Raw genomic sequence first — 21,344 nt, 5'->3', positions numbered from 1 at the left:
CCCAACATCTTAAGGCAAAGCGATTCCGACGAGGTGATTGTTGAGACAATAAGTTTATCTGTTCTAAAAGATACTAATCGTTTTGCAAATGGCGCCTGAACTAAAAACTTGGTGGACGATTAGGCATCGCCAGTATTTAGCGACCGGGTCCCTTTCCGCCTGCTCGCTCTTTAAGTGCGGGAGAATGTAAGGAATTTTCACTAATCCTCACTAATTGCAGCTATAGACTGTCATATTTAATGTATCCGAGAATTCTGACGCAATGTTGTGTCAACGAGTGTTCTATTACGTTCCATATCGAATTTGACGTATATATTCTGGCGAATTCGTACTATTGTACTATCTGTATCAAAAGCCGTGACGATTTGCTGCACTTTGTGTTTTGTTGCATTTTCGGGTAATTGCAGCTAAGGGTTTCCTTTGCTTTTACAAGGTAAACGACTCTCGTGCAAAAGAGAGTCGTTGTCAACATACGTTGGAACTGTATCTTTGTTCAGCATTTCTGTGTCGTTTCCGTCACTAACATTTGTATCACAGCATGATTATTAAAAGCCGTTTGATTAATCACACGCATACAGTAGTACCGCCATATCCACGGGTAATAAATTACGCACTAAAAGGTATTACCAACATTTAATTAAGTATACTGTATACTACGCTGCGTAACGTATTATATTATAAAATAATGTACTACTAAATATACCGTACACTACGTTCTCTCTGTGACTATCATTTACGCATAAAAATAAAAGTTTCGGAGATTTTAAACTTAAATTTAAAATTTTAAATCTCAGAATTCCCGAATAAAATTCAGAATGTGCTGCATTGTATAATAAATAAAATGCATTACTTTGGATAAAAGATATAAAAACCCTTCATTTTCATGGAATTAGAAATTAGAAAATCTACATATCATATCTACTAGTTATCAAGCTCTAGTAGTAATATTATTATCATTATTATTTTCATTGGAACATTTATTACAATATATAATAACTTAACACCAAAGCCTTGATAACACGACACTAATAAGAATATAAATAATACTGGAAGCAGAGGTTAAGTTGAACTTACGATTGTTAATTTAATCAATTATGAAAACTACTGAGAGTTATCTTACTAAGGACAAGGATGCTTTCACGGATGATTTTCTAAGATAACTGGATAGCATTCCCACTGCATGTTTGTAAAACCACGAAATTACACACGTAGCAAACCCGTTCGCCGGGTAGGAAGACGATGCTAGAAGTGTCTGAGTTCTGTACTTTACTATGTTACACATCGTTAGCACTTAAAAAGTATTAATCTCAGGGTTTTGACTTTTTCGTACCGCCTTACGTAGACCGTCAATACTGAATAAGCCGATACGACGTAACGACTGTATTTAATACTAATGTGCAAAATACTAGTTATAAGCAAACCGAACAAAACACGCTGCTCAAACAATAGCCAGTGTAGTATGAACGTGGACTTTACCCCATTATTTTTGCCATCTATGGCTGAAAATATTGCGGGAGAGCGTGTTACGTTATACACTTTGTGGGCTACGGGCAGTTGCGAAATACCCCACTTTTTCGAAACATATACAATAAAATTTCAAATAATAGTTTTTTCTTGTAAAATCATGAGATCCATTAATTAAATTATTAATTAATTATTCTGTAAGAATACATATCATTCGGTTATTAACCAATTTTAATCAAGGCTGGTTAGTAATTAAGCGTCTAAAATTATTATTGGCTGAATACTTTAAGTAAATTATCTGTGTAATTGACGTTATATAAGAATCATATCACATGAATTAATTTTGAAATGACGCAGTGAAAAGAGATGTAATATAGGAAGTAAATACTTTAGAATAAAAAAGGGAAATATCCAAATTACAGAGTTAATGGACTATTGCAAGTTAAAGTTAGAATTTTATTTGAAATGTGTAAAAGTATGTGTTTAAAGTACTTGAGAGCTTAGGACAGGGATGAGCCAACTCCGGCCCGCCGGAAAGTTCTATCCGGCCCACGAATACAATTTTAGTTTGAAAAATTTAAAGAATTAAAAGAAATTAAAAGAAATATATATTTATACATTATATATCTATCTCTTTTTCTACTTTGTTTAAATATTATTTTTTTCTTCCTTTTTTTCAAAGGACTGATGATCTTTTTGCTTTCTCTATTTTTGTTCTACAAAACATAAATCGACGGAAATAGCAAGCACAGACAGCTCGGTAAAGTGTTAAAAGCGGAAGTTCTTTATTAGTTATAGCTGTAAAATGGCACCAACAAGCTTTATCTCTTTCTCGGGGAGCACACGTATGGGAATCCAATATAGGGAAATTAGACTTCACATGTGGCAGACTGCGTATTTTAAGCTCCAGTCTGCGGCTTTTTCTTTCGGCGCGAGTTCTAATATTGTTGATTGTATATGGAAAGATTATGGACATATAGCATCATTGTGAATAGTGGTGAAATTATTAAAAGTATAGCCTAGCTAACGCTTGTTTGGGTTATTCGTAAAATAATTCAACCTCAAATATCTACTAAAATACGTAAAGTTGATTCAAAGTGCCGTGCTAAAAACTAAAAATTACGAAACAATGTCCGAATATGAAAGAAAACGCAATACCACAAAGTCTTCGTAAACATTTATCAGGCCGACAAAATGTTTCAAGAAAGTAAACAGTATCCAGGAAACAGCTACGTATGCAAGTTACACCGTAGCATAAAATATTGCTAAAAATAACAAAGCTCTCAGTGATGAGGAGTTCGTTGCATGCTCCAAGTTGGTGACGCGTTATGTCTAGACAAGAAAAATAATTTTCAGACTGTAAGCTAATCTCGAAAAACGGTAACTTCTAGAATAGAAGATATCGGTAAAAATTTGACATCACAATTAGAGTCAAAATATAATTAAATTTTGCTCCATTTTACCAGTTTAAATTTTGCTCCATAGGTATGAATGAAAGCACTGATATAAATGACACTGCTCAATTAGTATTAATACATGTGAACAAGTGTTTTCAACTGCGAAGCTTAGAAAGAATTATTTGAGAAGTAGACTGACAGATGAGTATGACAGATGAGTAGAATCAGTACATCCCACTTCGAACCTCAATATAAGGAACTTTTAAAAATGAAATCGCAATTTCATTCATCTCATTAATGTATTTAAATCGTGATACTTGTATATTGTTTTTAAAATTTTAGAAAAATTTATCTTGTCCCGCCAAACTTTTTTTTTTTTTCGATTTTTGGCCCGCGAACGAAAACGTTTGCCCATCCCTGGCTTAGGACATTCTTAAATTACTTGAACGCTTAGATCATGTTCAGCATTCAGTTGTTTCATACCAGCTGAGTTAAAGATTTAAAATTTAGTAAAATGCGAAAAAATGAGATTTAGTTCCCCTGATATGAAGCTAATATCTCAACGCCACCTATATCCAAAAATAATGAAAGTACACCAAAAGCTCAGTGCTCTAGGACTGGACCTATTCCAAGTAATATCTTAGGACCGTAAATGAAAAAGCGGAAAGAGCAATGTCTAGGCTACAGCCCAATAATTGACTCCGAACAACATCAACAATTTCCATAATGCTTCAAAACACCTAACTTACTGAGATGAGACCATGAACTTATTTATGAACTTGAGACTTTGGACTAATAGATCTGAGCTCTGTTCAGTCTTGCCTGTAACAAATATTCTCAACATAACAAGATTCAGTCTCCCAATATATTAGCAAAATCAAATCCCGTACGTTTATCTACTACTTACATAAAAATGCAAAATTTGCAGGGCAACAATTTCCAAAATATCAATTCTACTGTATTTACCTAATCCAATGTTTTAATGAGTTTACTAAACAATTTGTGTTATTTTTGTAACTTTTCGTAATTTTATGTCATTATCCTCTCATGTTTGCATATAACAACTTCGATGTATAACTCCAGAGTTGTAAATTCCAGTTTTTCATACTCTAGCTGGTTAATGTATTGAGGCAATACCTGTTCGCTTTTGTAGAGAAGTTTCTTGTGCCCCATGCACTTTTACTTGTTTACCTAATATGAAAGCTATAAACTAACAATAATCTACTCACAAGTATTTTCATTACTGTGAATTATTTAAAAGTATTTTATTGCATCGATAAAAAGTACGTAGTTAAACAATAATCAAATGAGATTATTAATCTTTTCGCCACTTGGCGGAAGGGGTGTTTCTTAATTTCCCCTTTGAGAACACCTGCATTAAACTACTTTATATGTGGGGAGGTGGAAAATGGACGGTTAAAATTCCTAACTCAGTTTGCTTAAAATGTCTATTATCGTATTATTTAACTGTTTCTTTTGTATGTTTAACACAATCACAATATATAATAAATTTACTTGCTGTGGTTTAACGCAATCTTTGTTGTTGTTTTGTCTATATTACATGGAGCAATGGTTGCCAAAGCCTACTCCAAAGAAAAGTTGGACTTCTATTTTCCACCCCAACTTTGAGAGAGAACACCCCGGGGGGATCCGGGAGGCATATTTCACAAGTGTACATCTGTGTAGCCACCGAGGGAGTGGCTTCTAGGATGGACCAATGAGCATCCAGTAATATTTCTGTCATGTCACATGACCTTTCGCGTGTTTTAAGATTTAAGCAAGATGGTTGAAAATATTCTGCTACGCAATTTTCTGTACGAAATAATTAAACATCGTTGATTGCTTCTGAAACTTTTCATTGCGAAGTTATATCAAATATAGGCAACTATGAAGATTTCACTACCTGGTTGAAATAAATACAAAAACATGTTGGATACTTCTCAAAAATATCGATGCGAAATATTACTTAATAAGTCGTAAATAAGATGAAGAAAGAAATATGTAATAGGCATGCCCCAAATGCAATTTTTTTATAAAACTATGCGTATGAGAAAAATATTTACACCAATTATATATGTAAATAGAAGTCAGTACATTTTATTGCAGTCTATATAAAAAAGATGTTCTATAATAATAACCAATGCAGAATTTTATTCAAAGTGAACTTTACTAATTTGCATTCGTATACATTTAGTGTGTTAAATTTTATATTTAATAACTGCTGACTCTTAAATGCACTGTCTACACAAGAAATACTCATCAAACAGAGTGAATTTATCTTATTCACGACGAATATATTCAATTTATTTACATATAATTTTTAATGTTAGCAATGGATATCATCAGATCATATGTACTCTGAATCTTACACTCTAAAAATCAAAAGAATGCAAGTATTGAAATAAGAAAACACTAGATTCATTGTAACCCTTTCAGTCATTCTCAGCTCAATTAAAAAAATGTAGACTTGGATTATTTTAATCCACATAATATGCCATGAACATCAATCCAAATATTATTGCGGGATAAAAATCGCGAAAGTGAAATGTCAGCGATTAATTAAACTCAGAAAACGAAAGCACTTCAAGATTTCTACTATTACGCCATATATTTATGACTGCGAAACAAATGAAAATTAAAACGTAAACAACATATGCTCACATGCACGAAGATTTAGCGTCACAAAAGAAATAGAAGCTCATTGGTCCGTTTTCGAAACCCCTCCCTCAGTGGCTACGCTGATGTGCACTTGTGAAATACGCATCCGGGAGTCTCCCACCCCTCTTCCCTTCCACCAAACCACACGAGAGGACTTTCGTCTCGCTGCATATTTAGAGTGCCGCCATGCCGCACCGACACTATACATTTACAAACATCCATGTCTTTTCCGGGACCGTAGTAGGTTTCCCTAACCACTATACCGTCTGAGTGACAACGCAATCTTTAACAATAATTAATAATAAAGGATTAACTAAAATTAAATTACAAACAGCTAACAAATACGGAGTAATAAAAATACTTGAGAACATATCATTATTATTATTATTTTGATATCAGAGAAACTAAATCTCATTCCTTGAAATCTTACTATCAAAAGAACTAAAGTCCTTTAATCCTTTAATTTTCCACTCAGAGGAACGAAATCACATTCCTTTATATCTTACTATCTTTTGGCTAATAAGCTGGGATGCAAAAACTGAATACATAAAAATCCTAACCCTCCAAATAATTTAACACTTATCTAAAAGCCACAACGCCAGACTTAAATGTAAAATAAATGGAATGGAATAATAAACAAATGAAAATTAACTAACTAATAGTAGATAGCTTTTAAGGAAGAAATAATGGTTAACTTAAATCCAAAAATAAATTTTTGATAAGATTCTTACTTTGGAAAGCCCAGGGTCTGAGGCGCCGTACTCCTAATAGAAGTTGAAAGAAACTTGTATAACATCCATTACTTAGTTGCATCTCGGAAGAGGCTCTTACTAGTAAGGGCAAGGCTTGCCGAACAACAGCATCCACAGATTCTCTAAAGGATTCTTCAAGATTCACCCATTGTTGGAGCACTTGATGTGAGGGTAATTCAGATTCCTCTTCTTCAACACCATGGACGAGATTCTCTAAACCTGAATAGGAAATAAATCACCGATGAATAGCAGAAAAAATATTTTGAATTAATTTTTATTCTTACAAGGCAATTTTTTAAAAAAGAAAGAAAATCTGAAAGAATTCAGATTTTAAAGTCGTTCCAAAGGATTTATTAAGGCTTTTTTATATGCTCTCGCTGAGGTCGCAGTTTACCAATTTGCTTCTGGATTCACTCTTACTAACACAATTTTTTGTCTTATTAGCTACATTATTATATTTCGCTTTCTTCGCCCTTACGCCACATAAAATTCAACAGTAAAATCATAAATTTCTAAAAGCAGCATATATTTAGATTTCCTGATGCAATGTTTAGTTATAGAATATCTTATCTGAATTAACCAGTTATTATGATTTATGTCTTCACTATAACTTCTCTGTTACTCGCTAGAGCGCAAAGCAGGGTTTTGTGTATTTTATCTAAAAGTTTTGAATCTTCAGAGTGAAGTTTCTGGCAGTCACGTCTTATTGTTAGTATTTTCCGCATTTCTGTGTAAATGTTATAAGTGTTAAAGTTTCGGGACTTAGCATCTCGCTAGCTGATATTTTTAAAATACGCAGCAGTAAAATTCTGAGCCAACTTAAATTAGTCTACTTCTATGTGCAGTTAGTCTATTCTGAGTTCCTAGAGTTCCTATGTTTTGAAATTAACTTTCGTTATGCTAATTTAAATATCCACTAGTAGCGAAAATTTTGCAAAGTTGTGCTATTATATTCAACTTAAAATTAAATAAAAAGGTTATTTTAACATTCTTTACTATTTTGTGAGTTGTTTAAGATGAAGAGATAATTCATTATTAGCGTACTAAGGTTTGCAATATCTACCCTCCACATTCCCATTGCACAGGAAACCCTACAAAGTGTTGGCATACAATTTTTCTACTCAAATTTGTTTTCAGTTCATCATGTCTATGTTCAGTTTTCTTGGTAAGATGATTTTTTATTATTAACATTTTGGACTTTATTTAATAAACATCACTTTCTTTGCACTTGAGCCTTATAAAATTCAACAGCAAAATGACAAAATATATGAAATCCACCTGTTTTTAAAATTCCTGACAGATATTTAAGTGTTGTTGTACATTTATTTTTTACATTCGCGATATTATTTCTTTAAAAATAATACATAACAATAACATTTGATCGCAACATCCTTTTGTTTGTGTTGCCATACATACTTTATATTCGCTGTATTTTTTCCTTGAAACTAATACATGGCGATAACATTTGGTAGCAACATCCTTTCATTTGAAAAGTGATATATACACAAATGTGCTAGGGACAAAAACGTGAGAATCGAGACTAGTAACACCACTTATGTTAATAACAAAAATTAAATAATTAGTATAAAATAATAATTTTTAGTAGAATACGCTACTAAAATGTTAATAGGTAGGTCACTCAATAGGTAGGTCTGTTAATAATTTATAAGCATTAAATTAATAATTGATAAGCAGTTACGATAATTATATGACTACGTCTCCAACGAGTATCCTTTCACTGAACCTCGCACCGAGAAACCTGAGAGATTAGATTAGGTTACTTGAATGTAGTAAAGGTTACGAGGACTATCTGCCTATGGAATAGTACCTTCGTTTTAGACTTTCTAAGGAAACCAACCGTGCAACCATCCCGTTCGCTTCAGTTGGAACTCAGGTTAAATACCAATATTCAGGAAGTCTTAACCACTTTGGTTTTAACCTCTTAGAGAATTCCCTAAGAGTATTCAGATGGTGGCATAGTTTCCCAACTGTCATGTCCAATATTCCTGTCTTAAGGGTTTCTTTAATATCTGCGGAATAATGTTTAAGCTGTAGCCAGTTAGGGAAACTAAAGCTGTGCATGCATGAATGTGCAATGAACTTCTTTCAGATTTGTGGAATAGGATTTAAACCGTAGCCAATCAGGGAATCAGAGGGTCATCTTATTAATTACTATTTTAATCTCCAAGTTGAGCATACATGAATGTGCAGCTGACTCGGTTAAATCGTTGAATGTAATAATCATGAACTTTTCGATTCGAGGAATAGAATTTAAGCTGTAGCAATCAGAAAAGCTGAAGTTGAGCATATATGAATGTGCAGCTGACTCGATGAAATCATTGACTGTCATAGTCAAGAACTTCAAGCCGTAGCTAATCAGGGAAGCTAAAGTTGAGTGTGCATGAATGTGCAGTTGCTTCGATGAAATCATCAGTTCGTGTTTGCTTCGCTGCGATTGATTGGTTCTTATATCAGTGGCATTAAACTGAACATCACAATATTAGACAACATCTATATACAATTTTCTATGATGTAGCAGTGGATGGCTGCCTAGCACGGAAGTTCGTCTTTCGTTTTGGGACCAAAAAGCTATTGTGTAATCAATAAAAGGTTCTGTTAAGGGGCTGGAATTAAAATGTAGTAAACAATTATTAGCTGGAATTGGTTGACTGCGTCTCGTTCTTCCAAATTCAAAATTGTGGAGAATAATATGATAAATTATCGTTTTTCTCTGTGCATATTCTAGTGGAATAGTAACACGTCCAGGTAGCAGTTAAAAGATTCGTAGTTCGAATCACAGCAGTGCTGATTGTTACCCTTTTTTTGCTCTGAGAAACTAAGGCTCTACAAAATAGCAAAATCTCTGCCTATGAAGAAGTAAAAATATCGGGCTGAATGAACGGATGAAATCATTCCTGATTTCAGAAAAAATACAGAGAAATTAATAAAAAACTTAAATGAAGAAATGTAAGAATGATAAAAACCGTAGAAATTTAGGCGTTTAAGGCTTTTTTCATGTAGCAGCTCAAAGAGAATTAATAGAAGCAGATTAGGAGGAGAATGAAATAGAAAAAAATGATATAGCAAAGGTCAGAACACAGAATCTTCTGTCGAATGACGACATGACGACATTTTTTAAATGATTTTATAATCATTTCAGAGAGTATTTCATTCCAAGCATCTTTAACCCACTGAGCAATTAATGTAATATCGGGCTTTTTAATGTTGCCTTCTAGAATTTGAAGTTTATCGTATATAGTAACCTTCTAGAATTTGTTCCGGAAAATCTATCTGCATTTTCCGTTTTTAAAAGTTAAAAGAAATATTCAAAACTGTTCAGTAATTGCGTGGGCTATTTTTTTTTTTTTTTAAATTTTGACGTGTACGCCTGTTAACAAAAGTATTTCATGAATGAACAATAACTATTATAAAGACTTATACGTACGTAAAAACTATTTTCTTTTCTCTTTTCTTGGCGTGTTGGCGAAACATTTTTATTGCTCGATATTGCTCGAGTGTTCGGGGTAAAATTCTTTGGTTTAATCGAAACTTACTCTAGTTAAAGTATGAGAGTTTGTGATTAGTTCGTCACATAATTTAAGTCATGAAATTACTTCAAGTAAGTGACTTATTTGATAAGTCGTCCAATTTCAGCGCGGGAAGAAAACAACTGCATTATATAAAGAAATTTTTTTAATTTCCGATTCTTTTAATTTTTTATGGTCCCGCGTATAAGTCGACCCCCCACTTTGGAGTCTTTCTTTTTTGTCCAAAATATCTCGACTTATACGCGGGTATATACGGTAATTTTATGTTGTGGATGATGTAATCAATGACGTCACCTTACTTAAAAAGTAGTTGGTTTTATTAATATCTATAAATTTAATCTAATGTTTTAAACATTATTTATGGCTGTTAAATATTAAAATAAAATTTAATTTTGCATTTGTTTTAAAAATGATTTTATAATGAACGATTATTTAAATAATTTTAATTCTATGCGTGATGTAATCAGCTCCCTGATTGGTTACTGAATATTTGTGCATTACCGCGCCATTTTAAAATTTTATTATTCATCTCTTCGAATTCCTCGGATTTCAAATGGAATGGATATCTCCGTTTCGAAGACGAATGTTGTTATTGGTAATTACCAAGAATTATTGGTATTGGAATAAAAAAATTGCCCTTTGAGACTTTATTTTGGCCAACCTGTCTTTCCTAATCAAAGATTTGTTTATAAATTGTTAATAGCGTCAGAGGAAATTTTGGAGGAAACCTCGCTAATTGCTTCTTCAATGAAGTGCGAGATATTTGTATAACAGATGAAGATGGTTAAAAGATCCAATTAAATTATGATTTCGATTTTTTTGTGGTACTTATCAATAAACAAGAGGTTAAATTACTCAAAAAAAATGTAAGTACATATTTTTCTTTTATTTTATAATTGTATACTTCAATTTTTGTTAAAAAAATTAATACACTATTTTCAAAAATTGCTGAGATAATTATTGTCACATATGTTTTAATGTTAATTATATTTTATATAACGTATTTTAAAGTATTTGAATTTAATAATATTCTAATTCTTTTAAATGTTGGTAGGATGGTTTTTAATTTGATATTCAATTTCAGTAATATTTTAATCTAATTAAACGTTGGCACAATGTTTTTATAGCGGTGTTTTTATTCTCTTTTTTGCTATATGAAAGTAATAATAGCCTTACTTTAGTACTTTATACTCATAGTAAATGTATTTATTTACACTTGCCTGCATCTTAAAAAACGACATTTTCAACAAAAAAATTAATCCATTACTTTTAACGATATTTATTTATTTATTTATTTATTTATTTATTTATTTATTTATTTTTTTTTTGAAGTTTCGAATACTTTACTATGCGTAAAAACAGCGTTTTTCAAGATGGCTGACGATTGTAAAAATCGCGCCAACAATTGCGCCAACGTAAATCGCCAAAAATCCGTGCAACCGTCTACCAAAGTAGCACCTTATTTTTTCGCACAAAAGCTTTAGAAATTATGCTTAAAAAAACAGTCAATTTTGCGTTTTCAAATTCAAGAAATTTGGTTTTTATGAGAGTAATATTTTATGACATTTAAAGTAGATCATTCTAAATATATATTATTTTTCTAATTTGAGATAATGCTAGCTAAAAATTAACGATGTACTTATTTGTATTTTTTACAGTCTCTATTACAATTTTATGTCATTGATAAAAAAGGTATTTTATTTAAACTATTTTAATATCTGAAATGTAATATTCAACTTTAAACTGCGTTATAATTTTGGCATATTTTAACAAGTCAGGGGTACCTGACTCTTTAAAGAAATCATAAAAGTGAATAGAAGACTTGAAATAGTGAATACAGACATAAAAGTGAATATAGAATGTCATTAATCTTGTACCAATGTTAAGATATTCCAATTTAGAGAGATTTGGATTTACTAATATCCCTCGTAACGTATTTTGATCTCAAGTGACTCATCTTACAGTCCGCTCTATTTAAATAAGCTTTTATTTTCGCTAATCAGCTTTGGGATTAAAATTGCTCAGCTAGTAACGTGACCGCTTTTCTTGAATGTCAGTAACTACTTTTAAAATACTTATTTTAATAAAGTTGTCTATTTAAAGATATGCAACCACAGCTCTGGGAAAAGTACGAAATAGTTATTTTTCAATAATTTGCCTATAGCAGCGTTTCTCAAACTTATTTTAAGGTAGGATCACTTATAAATTAGAATGTTATGCTGACCACCTGACGCCTGTCCTTTTGAAGACAATTATTTCAGCATATGAAAATACAATCACTTAAATTCATAAAATTTTTATTGGTATTAAGTAATTAAATGAAATTTACATTATTTACAATTTACAATGAAATTTACATTAAATTATTTACATAATGAAATTTACATTTATTTAATACTTCAAGGCTAAGTGTTTGGATAAGATTTATCTTATCTAAACTCTTAAGTTATATGATTAAATTATCTTATTAATAATAAGGTGAAATGAAAGGACGGGAAAGGACTTTTTATGTCGGGTAAGGTAAGTGGTTATGTTTCTTATAGTGGGATTCGAGAACAGTCTATATGGATATTTCCGTTCAAATATGATACCCGAAATTAATGAGATGAATAAGCCCATTAATGAGATGAATAAGCCCATTAATGAGATGAATAAGCCCGCTATTTGCTAGTCTATATTTGGTTGTATGCTGGCAAGAAGCAAAGACTAGAGTGAAAAGTCCTTACGTAGGATAACCGGTAATAAATTTCATGAAGTGTCAGTCTTGAAAGAAAAAGTGACAAACGATTCCATATGTAACTTCCAAACTCTGAGACTTTCAGTTATCGTGTGGTGTACACAGTTAATATGAACTCTATTTTTTTTTTATCTTTTTTCGAAATCTAGTAGCAGACCACACACTGACGGTGTAAATATATTTTCCTACAAATAAAAATCAAAGCTATTAATGATTTTCAGTTGACAAACACGTGTTATTAAACAAATAAAGAATTTCAACTTGATATATTCTCTAATAAAGGAAACTGTAAAATTTATTACTCATTACAGTTTTCTTTCTAACTCCGCCCAGATTTATCAAAGAGTCGTTTTTCGTATTAGTACTTTTTACAGAAGTTAATATGTTATGCGTGGAAGCTAATCAAAAGCATAAAGCTTGATCAAAAGTATAAAGCTTGATCAAAAGTATAAAGCTTGATCAAAAGTATAAATCTTGATCAAAAGTATAAAGCTTGATCAAAAGTATAAAGCTTATGTGTAAAAAAAAATGCTTGTGACTACATTAAACAGATGTACATAAAGCAGTAAAATCTCTCTAACAGTCACGCAATTAAACGGCAGTAGGAAAAAGTTCTAAAATTAAATTCGAAACTTAAGCATATCACAGATAAAAAATTCTGATATAGACACTACATGACTTCCTTGCAAGCATATTAAATTATACACAATTTTTGCTGTACTTGATTTAAACTTATTTCCTCGAATTATTATAACTTAATTAACCGATTCTGGAGGTAAGCTGAAAATGACATCCAAAATTGCAAATTCTGAAATTAAACATCCGCTTAATTTTTATCGTACGTGAGTCAAACTTCTTGTATTTTCATTTTTTCACAACAAGTACAAAACTTTTCGAAATATAAGTATTCACCATATTAAGTAGATTTCGTTATTTGTCGAAAATTAAGTTTTTATCCCAAAGGGGCGTTAGCCCAGAAGGGGTATTAATCTCGAAACAGCATTTTGCGCCCAGTCACTAAAATCTTTGAATCACTTTTCAAACTGTTGCTCCCCAAGTATTATTATCACCCTGTATAATATTTAAAGAAATTAAATAATAAAGAATCTGCATGAATGTATGTATGTTTCTCGCTTGTGAAAAAACGACGGTACTTTGAGCCATCAAATTTTGAATAACATAATCTTCTACTCGAATATGGGCACCTGGAAGACCGAATTTCGAATTTTGGATTTGTTTTATTACCTATTTAATATATTGTAAAACTTTAACGAGTTTTTGATTAAAAACTCAAAGATTTCAAAACGAGCAGTGGACACACTGTAAGGAATAAAACACTTTTATCTCCAGCGCCCCACGGGACTGCCTATCGAAAATTCTAAAGATAGGCTGCTTTTAAATATTTATAGCCCAAATGCTCTCAAAAAGTATATGTGTGTGTAAATGAAAAAACGTCCCTTTTTTATAATATAAAATCTTTTTCTTTCTTTCTCTTTTTAAATTTTAATATTGCCAAAATATGATATTTTCATCATTTAAAACACTTCTGTAATTGGAAGTATATGTCTACGACCAACGATTTCAAAAATAAATGCCGGACAAGAGAGTGGGTGTATATATATATATATATATATATATATATATGTATGTATATATTTCTGACTGCAATAAAAAAAGAGAGATGCATAACTAGATGTTCTACAGCTAATCGTTTTTGAGTTATGAGAATTATATAGGTAAGTAAATATGGATTCACTTCAGTAAAACTCCATCTGAACCCATTTTACTATCTGTTTTGGAATAATGAGTCACTTATTCTCTTAAAATGTGCAAAAAATAGTTAAAATGGATATTTCCATCGAAACTCGAAACCCGAAATTTTTCGTGATTACAACACTATTAATTATTGTCACCTATGAACATGATCACAGGAAAGAATAATTTTCGTACAAGGAAATAAGAATATATAATGAGTAAGCAGTCTGGAAATTTAAATGCAGAGAAGATTAATGTTATTTTTCTACCGCCCAATATAACAGGTCGTATTCAACCATTGGGCGAAAGCATTATCTCGGATATTAAAATAAACAACCGATTCCTTTTATATTTCAATCTGTGAACTTCGAAGGTAGTGTCCATAATTTTCAGAGACACACATTGAAAGACACCAGATTTGCTTCGTCTCTTGCTCGGAAAAATGCAAAAAACGTTATTTTACGTTAACATGTTCTTATCATAAACTGTGACCTGTGTTCATGTTCGTAGGTGACGACTCGAGTGACGAAGATTCTATTGGATTCAAAAACGTTTTGCTTCCGTGGCTGACATCTTGGGTTTAGTTACAGAATCGAAGAAAATTAGTATTAGTGTGTATAGTGACATTAGGTTATTTCGAAGCAAGAGAAATGAAAAATAAGCAATGCCCTTGCCGGAACTCGAACCTGGAACTCTCGAATATGCTCCGACTGTGCTACCGTCACACCACGAAGACATGTAGAAAGGAGGAAGAAAATACTTTATATACACCCCCTTTTAAAGGGCGGCTGGTAATTAGGGAACCTAGTTAGCAAATCGTGGTTCTGAAGTATTATCACCCACCACCTTTCAGTTCGGACGCCACTGTAAAGTCATAAAGATTTTTGAAGTAGGAAAGACGAAAAATGAGCAATGCCCTAGCCGGACTACTGACCTCCCGGATTCGCGTCGAGCGTGCTGTCCACTACACCATGAAAGCATGCTAAGAAGGCGGGAGAAATACCTTATAAGTGAAGAGAAGAAGTAGGTTTGGAAGGAGGTACACAATTCATCCTCTTTCACATTCTTGAAATGCTGACGAAATAATCGGACACGTACTGGGAAAGGAGTAATTTAAAAATGTTATTTAATTTGGTTTTTCTGAAATATGAAGTCTTATGTATATACTTTAATTTTAAATAGTCTATATGATTGTCGATATTATTTATTTAATTACAGGCAATAGATATAAAAACATAACCGACAGATTTCGAATGCTGTAGTATCTATAGATAGCATTATAAAACATGAGCAAGTTAAGTTCTAGAACTATATATTCAGTTATCTGGAAAACTGTCTTATTCGGAATTGATAGAGTCACGTTGCTGCCGATTAAAATTGATTCTACTGTGGTATTTCCTTCCCTCAATAACTTGCATTTAACACGAAGTCATATAAAAGCAACTTAAAGTAATAATAGTTTCCAGAAGGAATTGTAATTTAACAAAAACTCCCTTGTTTTCCTCAGAAATATTGGTTATAAGGTTTGAATATTATGCTAGCGTTTACTGCATTCACATCAAATTGAGTAAAAGTTTTTTTTTTTTACTTCTATTCTTTTATTACTGCAATTTAGTTAGAATAAAATAAAACTTTATGAGGGAAAAACTCTTAGTATTTTTAACGAAAGGGGGTGCATATGAGAATATTTAATCTAGCTAGAATATATTTCTTCTTCAGCGCCTTCATGTATCCTGAAAAATTAATAAATCTAGTCATTAAAATATTATTAAGTAATTGCTGACTTTATATTTTTGCGGGTTTCTACGTCAGCACATTTTAATGAAATGAGGAGCAATTCTACAGCAGTGGTTTCCAAACATTTTTGCCGTAGGCAACTTTCTACCAATGCTAGACGATCATCTCCTCCCTCGTTTTTCCGAACTCAACATATACATTTATTTAAATTTATATTATTTTCTATTGTGTTTCATAAATTAAACGGTATAGAAAATATTAAGTTAAACAGTATAGAAAATATTGATGAATACCGAAACTTAAATAAAAGGGTTGTTTAATTCCTAAACTAAAACAGGTACTTAACAGGTCAATAAAAGGCTGATCGCATTACCTTCCCCCCTGAAACTATGAAATTAAGCTGGAAACACGAAAAATCAACTGTGTCGTCGAAGAAGTGGGAACTTCTAGTTCCTAGCTGTAGCCATTGACACGACATCAATACGCTTGGGGAATGCAATAATTCCTTATTGTCTATTTCCAATAAGCAAACAATAATGCAATATTTTTTCTCAAATTATTTTATAAACTACCTAATTTCAAATATTAAATGAGCTAAATAATCGTTTCGGAAAATAATAAATTTAAATAATTGTTTATGAATGCTCCTAAATGAAATCATTAGGAAATAAACAGGTAAAGAACACTATAATTCTACGTAGAGGGCAGTAATATTTAAAAAAAAAAAAAAAAAAAAAAAAAAAATTATTGTTTCCCTCGAGGGGACATTTCATGTATCAAGCCAATCATTAAACTGGTAATTTGTCATTCATCAAAATGTCTCAGATATTAAACAGTTGATATTAAGTTAGGGAAACACAGAAATAAAATATTGGTTCACTGGGTTTAGTAAATAAGAAGTTTAATGATACGTGAAAGAATTAAAAAGCAATCACAATTCCTTGATTCTTCTATTTTCTAGAAGTTGACCTGCTTGGTATAAGCGACTTCTGTTAGGAATGTCTTAATTTTTTCAGAAAAAAAATTATAAAGCGAAATCACGAAACAGACTTGCTTTCACAAATAACAAAATGAAAAGTGAAAGCTCCATCACATAGCTGTGTCATTGTAAAACAGACACACCTACAAATGCTAATGGTTAAATTCTGAAATAAAAATAAAAATTATTATATCAAGAACAAAAAAAAGTGCACTCACCTTCCGATTAACCGGGACGCATATTAACAGGTGCAGGAATTAAACTGTTTTTGTATAAGGGTAATATATTTGTTTATTACGCAATGATGAAAAAATTACAGTACTAATCAACAAAACTTTCTACAGGAAATACTAAAATGAGAAGAAAATGCAATGGACATAGGACAACAATAGTAATAGCAGATGATATCACGATGTTTAGGAACTGTTTTTATGTGCAACCCATTACATAATTTGATTGGACATAATCTGGAATACATAAACATTGTTAAATTATCCGTTAAGAATAAATTTCTAATCTTGAAAGTAAACTATACCTACAGCTATTAATCTTCTATTTCCTACTAATTCCTGTCAAAATAAACAGTAATATAAACAAAAGTATTGTTCCTTCTGTTTTGAAGTGGGCTGTTGTTTGGAATGCTGATTTAATTTACGCGATCAAACGAAATTATTCAAAAAATTAAACAGTTCAATAAAATTCAATTAGAAAAAGGTTTTTTTTATACTAATCTTTTTAAATGCATATGATAATTAATGTACTAAAAGCAGAAAAATAGTTTATCATATAGTTAAATGGGATAATAAATTAAATAATTCTATTTACACTATTCATCTACAATTTTACATCGAGAATCATAAAAGAGTGGGGCGCCCGTTAAAAATAAAAAAAAGAACGTAATGGCTTAAACATTTGACAATAGATATTAAATGAATAGATTTCGTTAATTAGGCACCCCACACTTTTATTATTCGTAACATAAAATAATACATAAATTATATAAATAGAATTATTTAATTTATTAGTTCCATCAAATATACGATAAATAATTGTTCTTCTTTTAGTGCATTAATTACCATATGCATTTTAAATAAAAGCTTATTCTATGAAAACGTCTTATTAATTGTATTTGTTTTTCTCTTTTTAATCTCAATAACATATTAACAATGATGTAACTTTTATTCATTATTAAAAGACAAACAATATATTATAAGAAACTTATAAAATAAAGAACTCATTCAGAGAATGAAAATTCAGTGTTCTGTTACGGAAATTGAAAACAATATTACAAAGAAGATTTTACTTAAATCTAAACTGCAAACAGAATATCGTAAGTGTCCCAAAACGGCAAACCTAGCCATTAAGTGTAGCAAGATAGTAAATTCAAAAGCAATTTTTCAGCGAGTGACGCCTTTTTCTTCCGTCTACTTCAGACTGGAAAATGTTTTTTTGTCATTCTTGTTTTAAAAGAGAGCGAGAAATTTAATTTATAATCTATGAAAGTTTCAAAACGTTATATCCGATAAATATTAAGATGATGAAATTTTAAACGTCAAATATTCTGAAAATTTGAGCAATAGCCAAAAATTCAGAAATTTAGTTAAAGTGTCATACAAGTTACTTTGAAAAGCATTACTGCCGGTTTTTTTTTTCGAAGTACAGACAATAAAATTCCGATATACTCTGTTTGTTAAACGAAGATATGTGCGAAAAGTCTTAAATATTAAATAAAAAATTCTAAACTGAATTTTAAAAAAGTCGCCTGACCAAATCCCATTGTCGTCGACAAACAGCGTGTGCACAAAATTTGAACTAGAAATCTTCCCAGGAAGTTGGTTAAAATCAGTGATAAAGTTCCATTCACAGTGAAGCACCTTGAGTGAATTAAATAAAAGCTCATAAAAATGAAGTTGTTGATAGTACATTTTTTCATTGCAGTAACAAAAATCATAATTAGTGCTAACTTTTCCTTCCTGTGTTTTTAACTGCTGCCTGATTAATCTCTTCCGGCACGCTACCTTTTAAAGTCGGAGTTTTGTAAAAAAAAAAAAAAGAAAAAAAGAAAAGAAAAAAGAAAAAAAGAAAAAAAAAAAAGGTAGACAGTCTAAATAGGCCTAGAGGAGCACACAAGTAAAATTTTCTAAAGATAGCACTTATCGTTTTAATTCTGTAGGTGTGCCCAAAGTGGCACACTGATTCAATAGAGCTTTGAAAAGAGTGCTGAAACGAGCATTGTTGTCAATGAACTGACGATGAGATGAGGAGAAACAAAGAATACAGACTCTCAGTCGTCCTACATTATCGGTGAGCCCGGTCTGGGCACACCTAGGGTTCACCGTTTGATTTTAGGCAAGATTTCAAGGTAAAAATTTAAAACTAATATAGAATAAGGAGATTAGCATACAGCCAAAAAGATAACATAGAAATTTCTTTTCAAACAATTCCTTTTATACCCTAAAAAAATCTGGAAGATTCCTTTGAAAAATGAGGGTCTTAAAAAACTAAACATGTCTAAAATATATGGACTTGTTTGTGTTGAACTGCCATCTAATATAAATAAAGAAGGTTCAGAGTAACCTATAAATCCTTTTTCATTCAATTTTTCTGTGCGTACAGAAGGAAATTTTTGGGTGTGTCTAGACCGGACACACTGTGCCGCAAAGGGTTAACATTGGCTCTCTTTATCCGTATTATCCCCGTTAATCGGGAGTTTACTTGTACGAAATACCCTTATATGCGGTCAGGTCGTAAATTTAGAACCCCTTTTTTCACAGGGGGGCTGAAAACTAGGGAGTAATCTTGCTCGGGGTCTTGGGGGTCGTTTAAACATCTAACTTCTCTACATTCAGTTTTATACAGAGGAAAATACAAATTGAATTCTTCGAATGAATGCAATTTTGTACAATGAAAATGTATTACTTAATGATAAACTGTAAGATAAATAACATCTTTTTTTAAAGTCATAGGTGTAGAAAGATAGATATTTGTTACACGAATGAATTTCTAGTAAATATTGAGTTTTTCATTTCGAATGCTATGTTCCATGTATGCGAAGTAGCTGAGTATGTGAGATAATAGTCATAACCGAATGGCTTTCAACCTTTTCACGGCTAAGGACTGTTTCTCAATTACATTGTGGTCGCTGCTTTTTGGTTAATTTTCTCATGACATATAAACAATAACTATAATGCAGAAAATTCTTAAGAAGGAAGTTAAATAATACTGAAAGATACATTATTGATGCACTTTTGTGTTTTATATGTAGTAGTATTAACTACTACTATAATCCTTAAATGGAATCCTTAAATTATATATATCTATGTATAGGTATATATAAATGGAACCAAATATAGAACAAGGTATAAAATATCTTTATTATACAATGTTCATTACCATACGTATATTTACGTAATATCAATATAAATGGTTAGTTAGGTTTCGTACATATATAATTTATTTTTATATTTTGTATTTTTTGTATTAGATTCAGTATTGTATACGTATCTGAAGTTTAATTTGTTCTCTTTTTGGGTTACGACTTTAAGTGAGAAAGAATTGTTAGGGCCTTCATAGGGATTACATTATATACAATCAATTAGGATCCTACTTTTCCTTTCTTTTAATCATTATATATATTGAAATATTACTTGATAAGTATACGTAAATATAGCAGTTTTTAAGCTACTTATATCTATTGTTTGGTCTGGTTTCTTTGATTATAGCAAAGCATTCGACTGTTATTTGCCTAAGGGTAAGGGTGCCTCGTGGAGAACTTTCGAAGCAAAACTGACTCTTATGCACGTTACACGTGGGGAAAACCTCAAAAACGCCAATACAGCCATCCCCGTCGATCCGGATTCGAACCCCGGATCGACCTGCCAGGTTTTACAGCTCAGCCGCTAGTGAGCTACACACACATCCACACATATACATTAAATAGTATTTACATGTCATTTATAAAGTATAATTGAGTGCAATTTAATCATAAAGAGAAAATATTCTACGGAATTACTTCACTTCGTAGACTTTCTGCTAAGCTTCACCATATTTCTTAAAGAGAATCTCAATGCTAGTTCCATTTCCAAGCTGTTTATGTACCTTATTTTTCATGCTTTGAATTATATTTAGAAAATTATTTCACTTGGTTATAGTTGAAAATGCAGTTTTTTTATTGAAGAATTTAAGGGTAAGAAGAGAGTTATGCCCTTTTCTAATTATTCTTGAAACATTTAAATTTTTTTAAAAAGAAAGCGCACATTAATACGGATCACTGAACTAAAGTGCTCGATACAGGACAGATTAATTAGCTACTAAATT

The 21,344-nt window shown here is 31.4% G+C and overlaps 1 protein-coding gene across 1 annotated transcript in view; it reads right to left on the bottom strand.

Moving 5' to 3' along the window:
- The window catches only part of LOC118202179 (O-acyltransferase like protein-like), a 151,497-nt gene that overhangs the window by 100,270 nt on the left and 29,883 nt on the right, over nt 1–21,344 (bottom strand). Inside the window, exon 2 of the mRNA XM_035374331.2 lies at nt 6,251–6,490. Coding sequence (XP_035230222.2) covers nt 6,251–6,490 — 240 coding nt within the window. The remainder of the gene's footprint in view (nt 1–6,250; nt 6,491–21,344) is intronic.

The sequence above is a fragment of the Stegodyphus dumicola genome, chromosome 4 (assembly GCF_044657685.1).
Source record: "Stegodyphus dumicola isolate Sdum_Otavi_A_Nest chromosome 4, ASM4465768v1".
Taxonomy (NCBI): domain Eukaryota; kingdom Metazoa; phylum Arthropoda; class Arachnida; order Araneae; family Eresidae; genus Stegodyphus; species Stegodyphus dumicola.
Note: the sequence above shows the minus strand (reverse complement) of the source record. Positions and strands in the feature narration are given on the sequence as shown.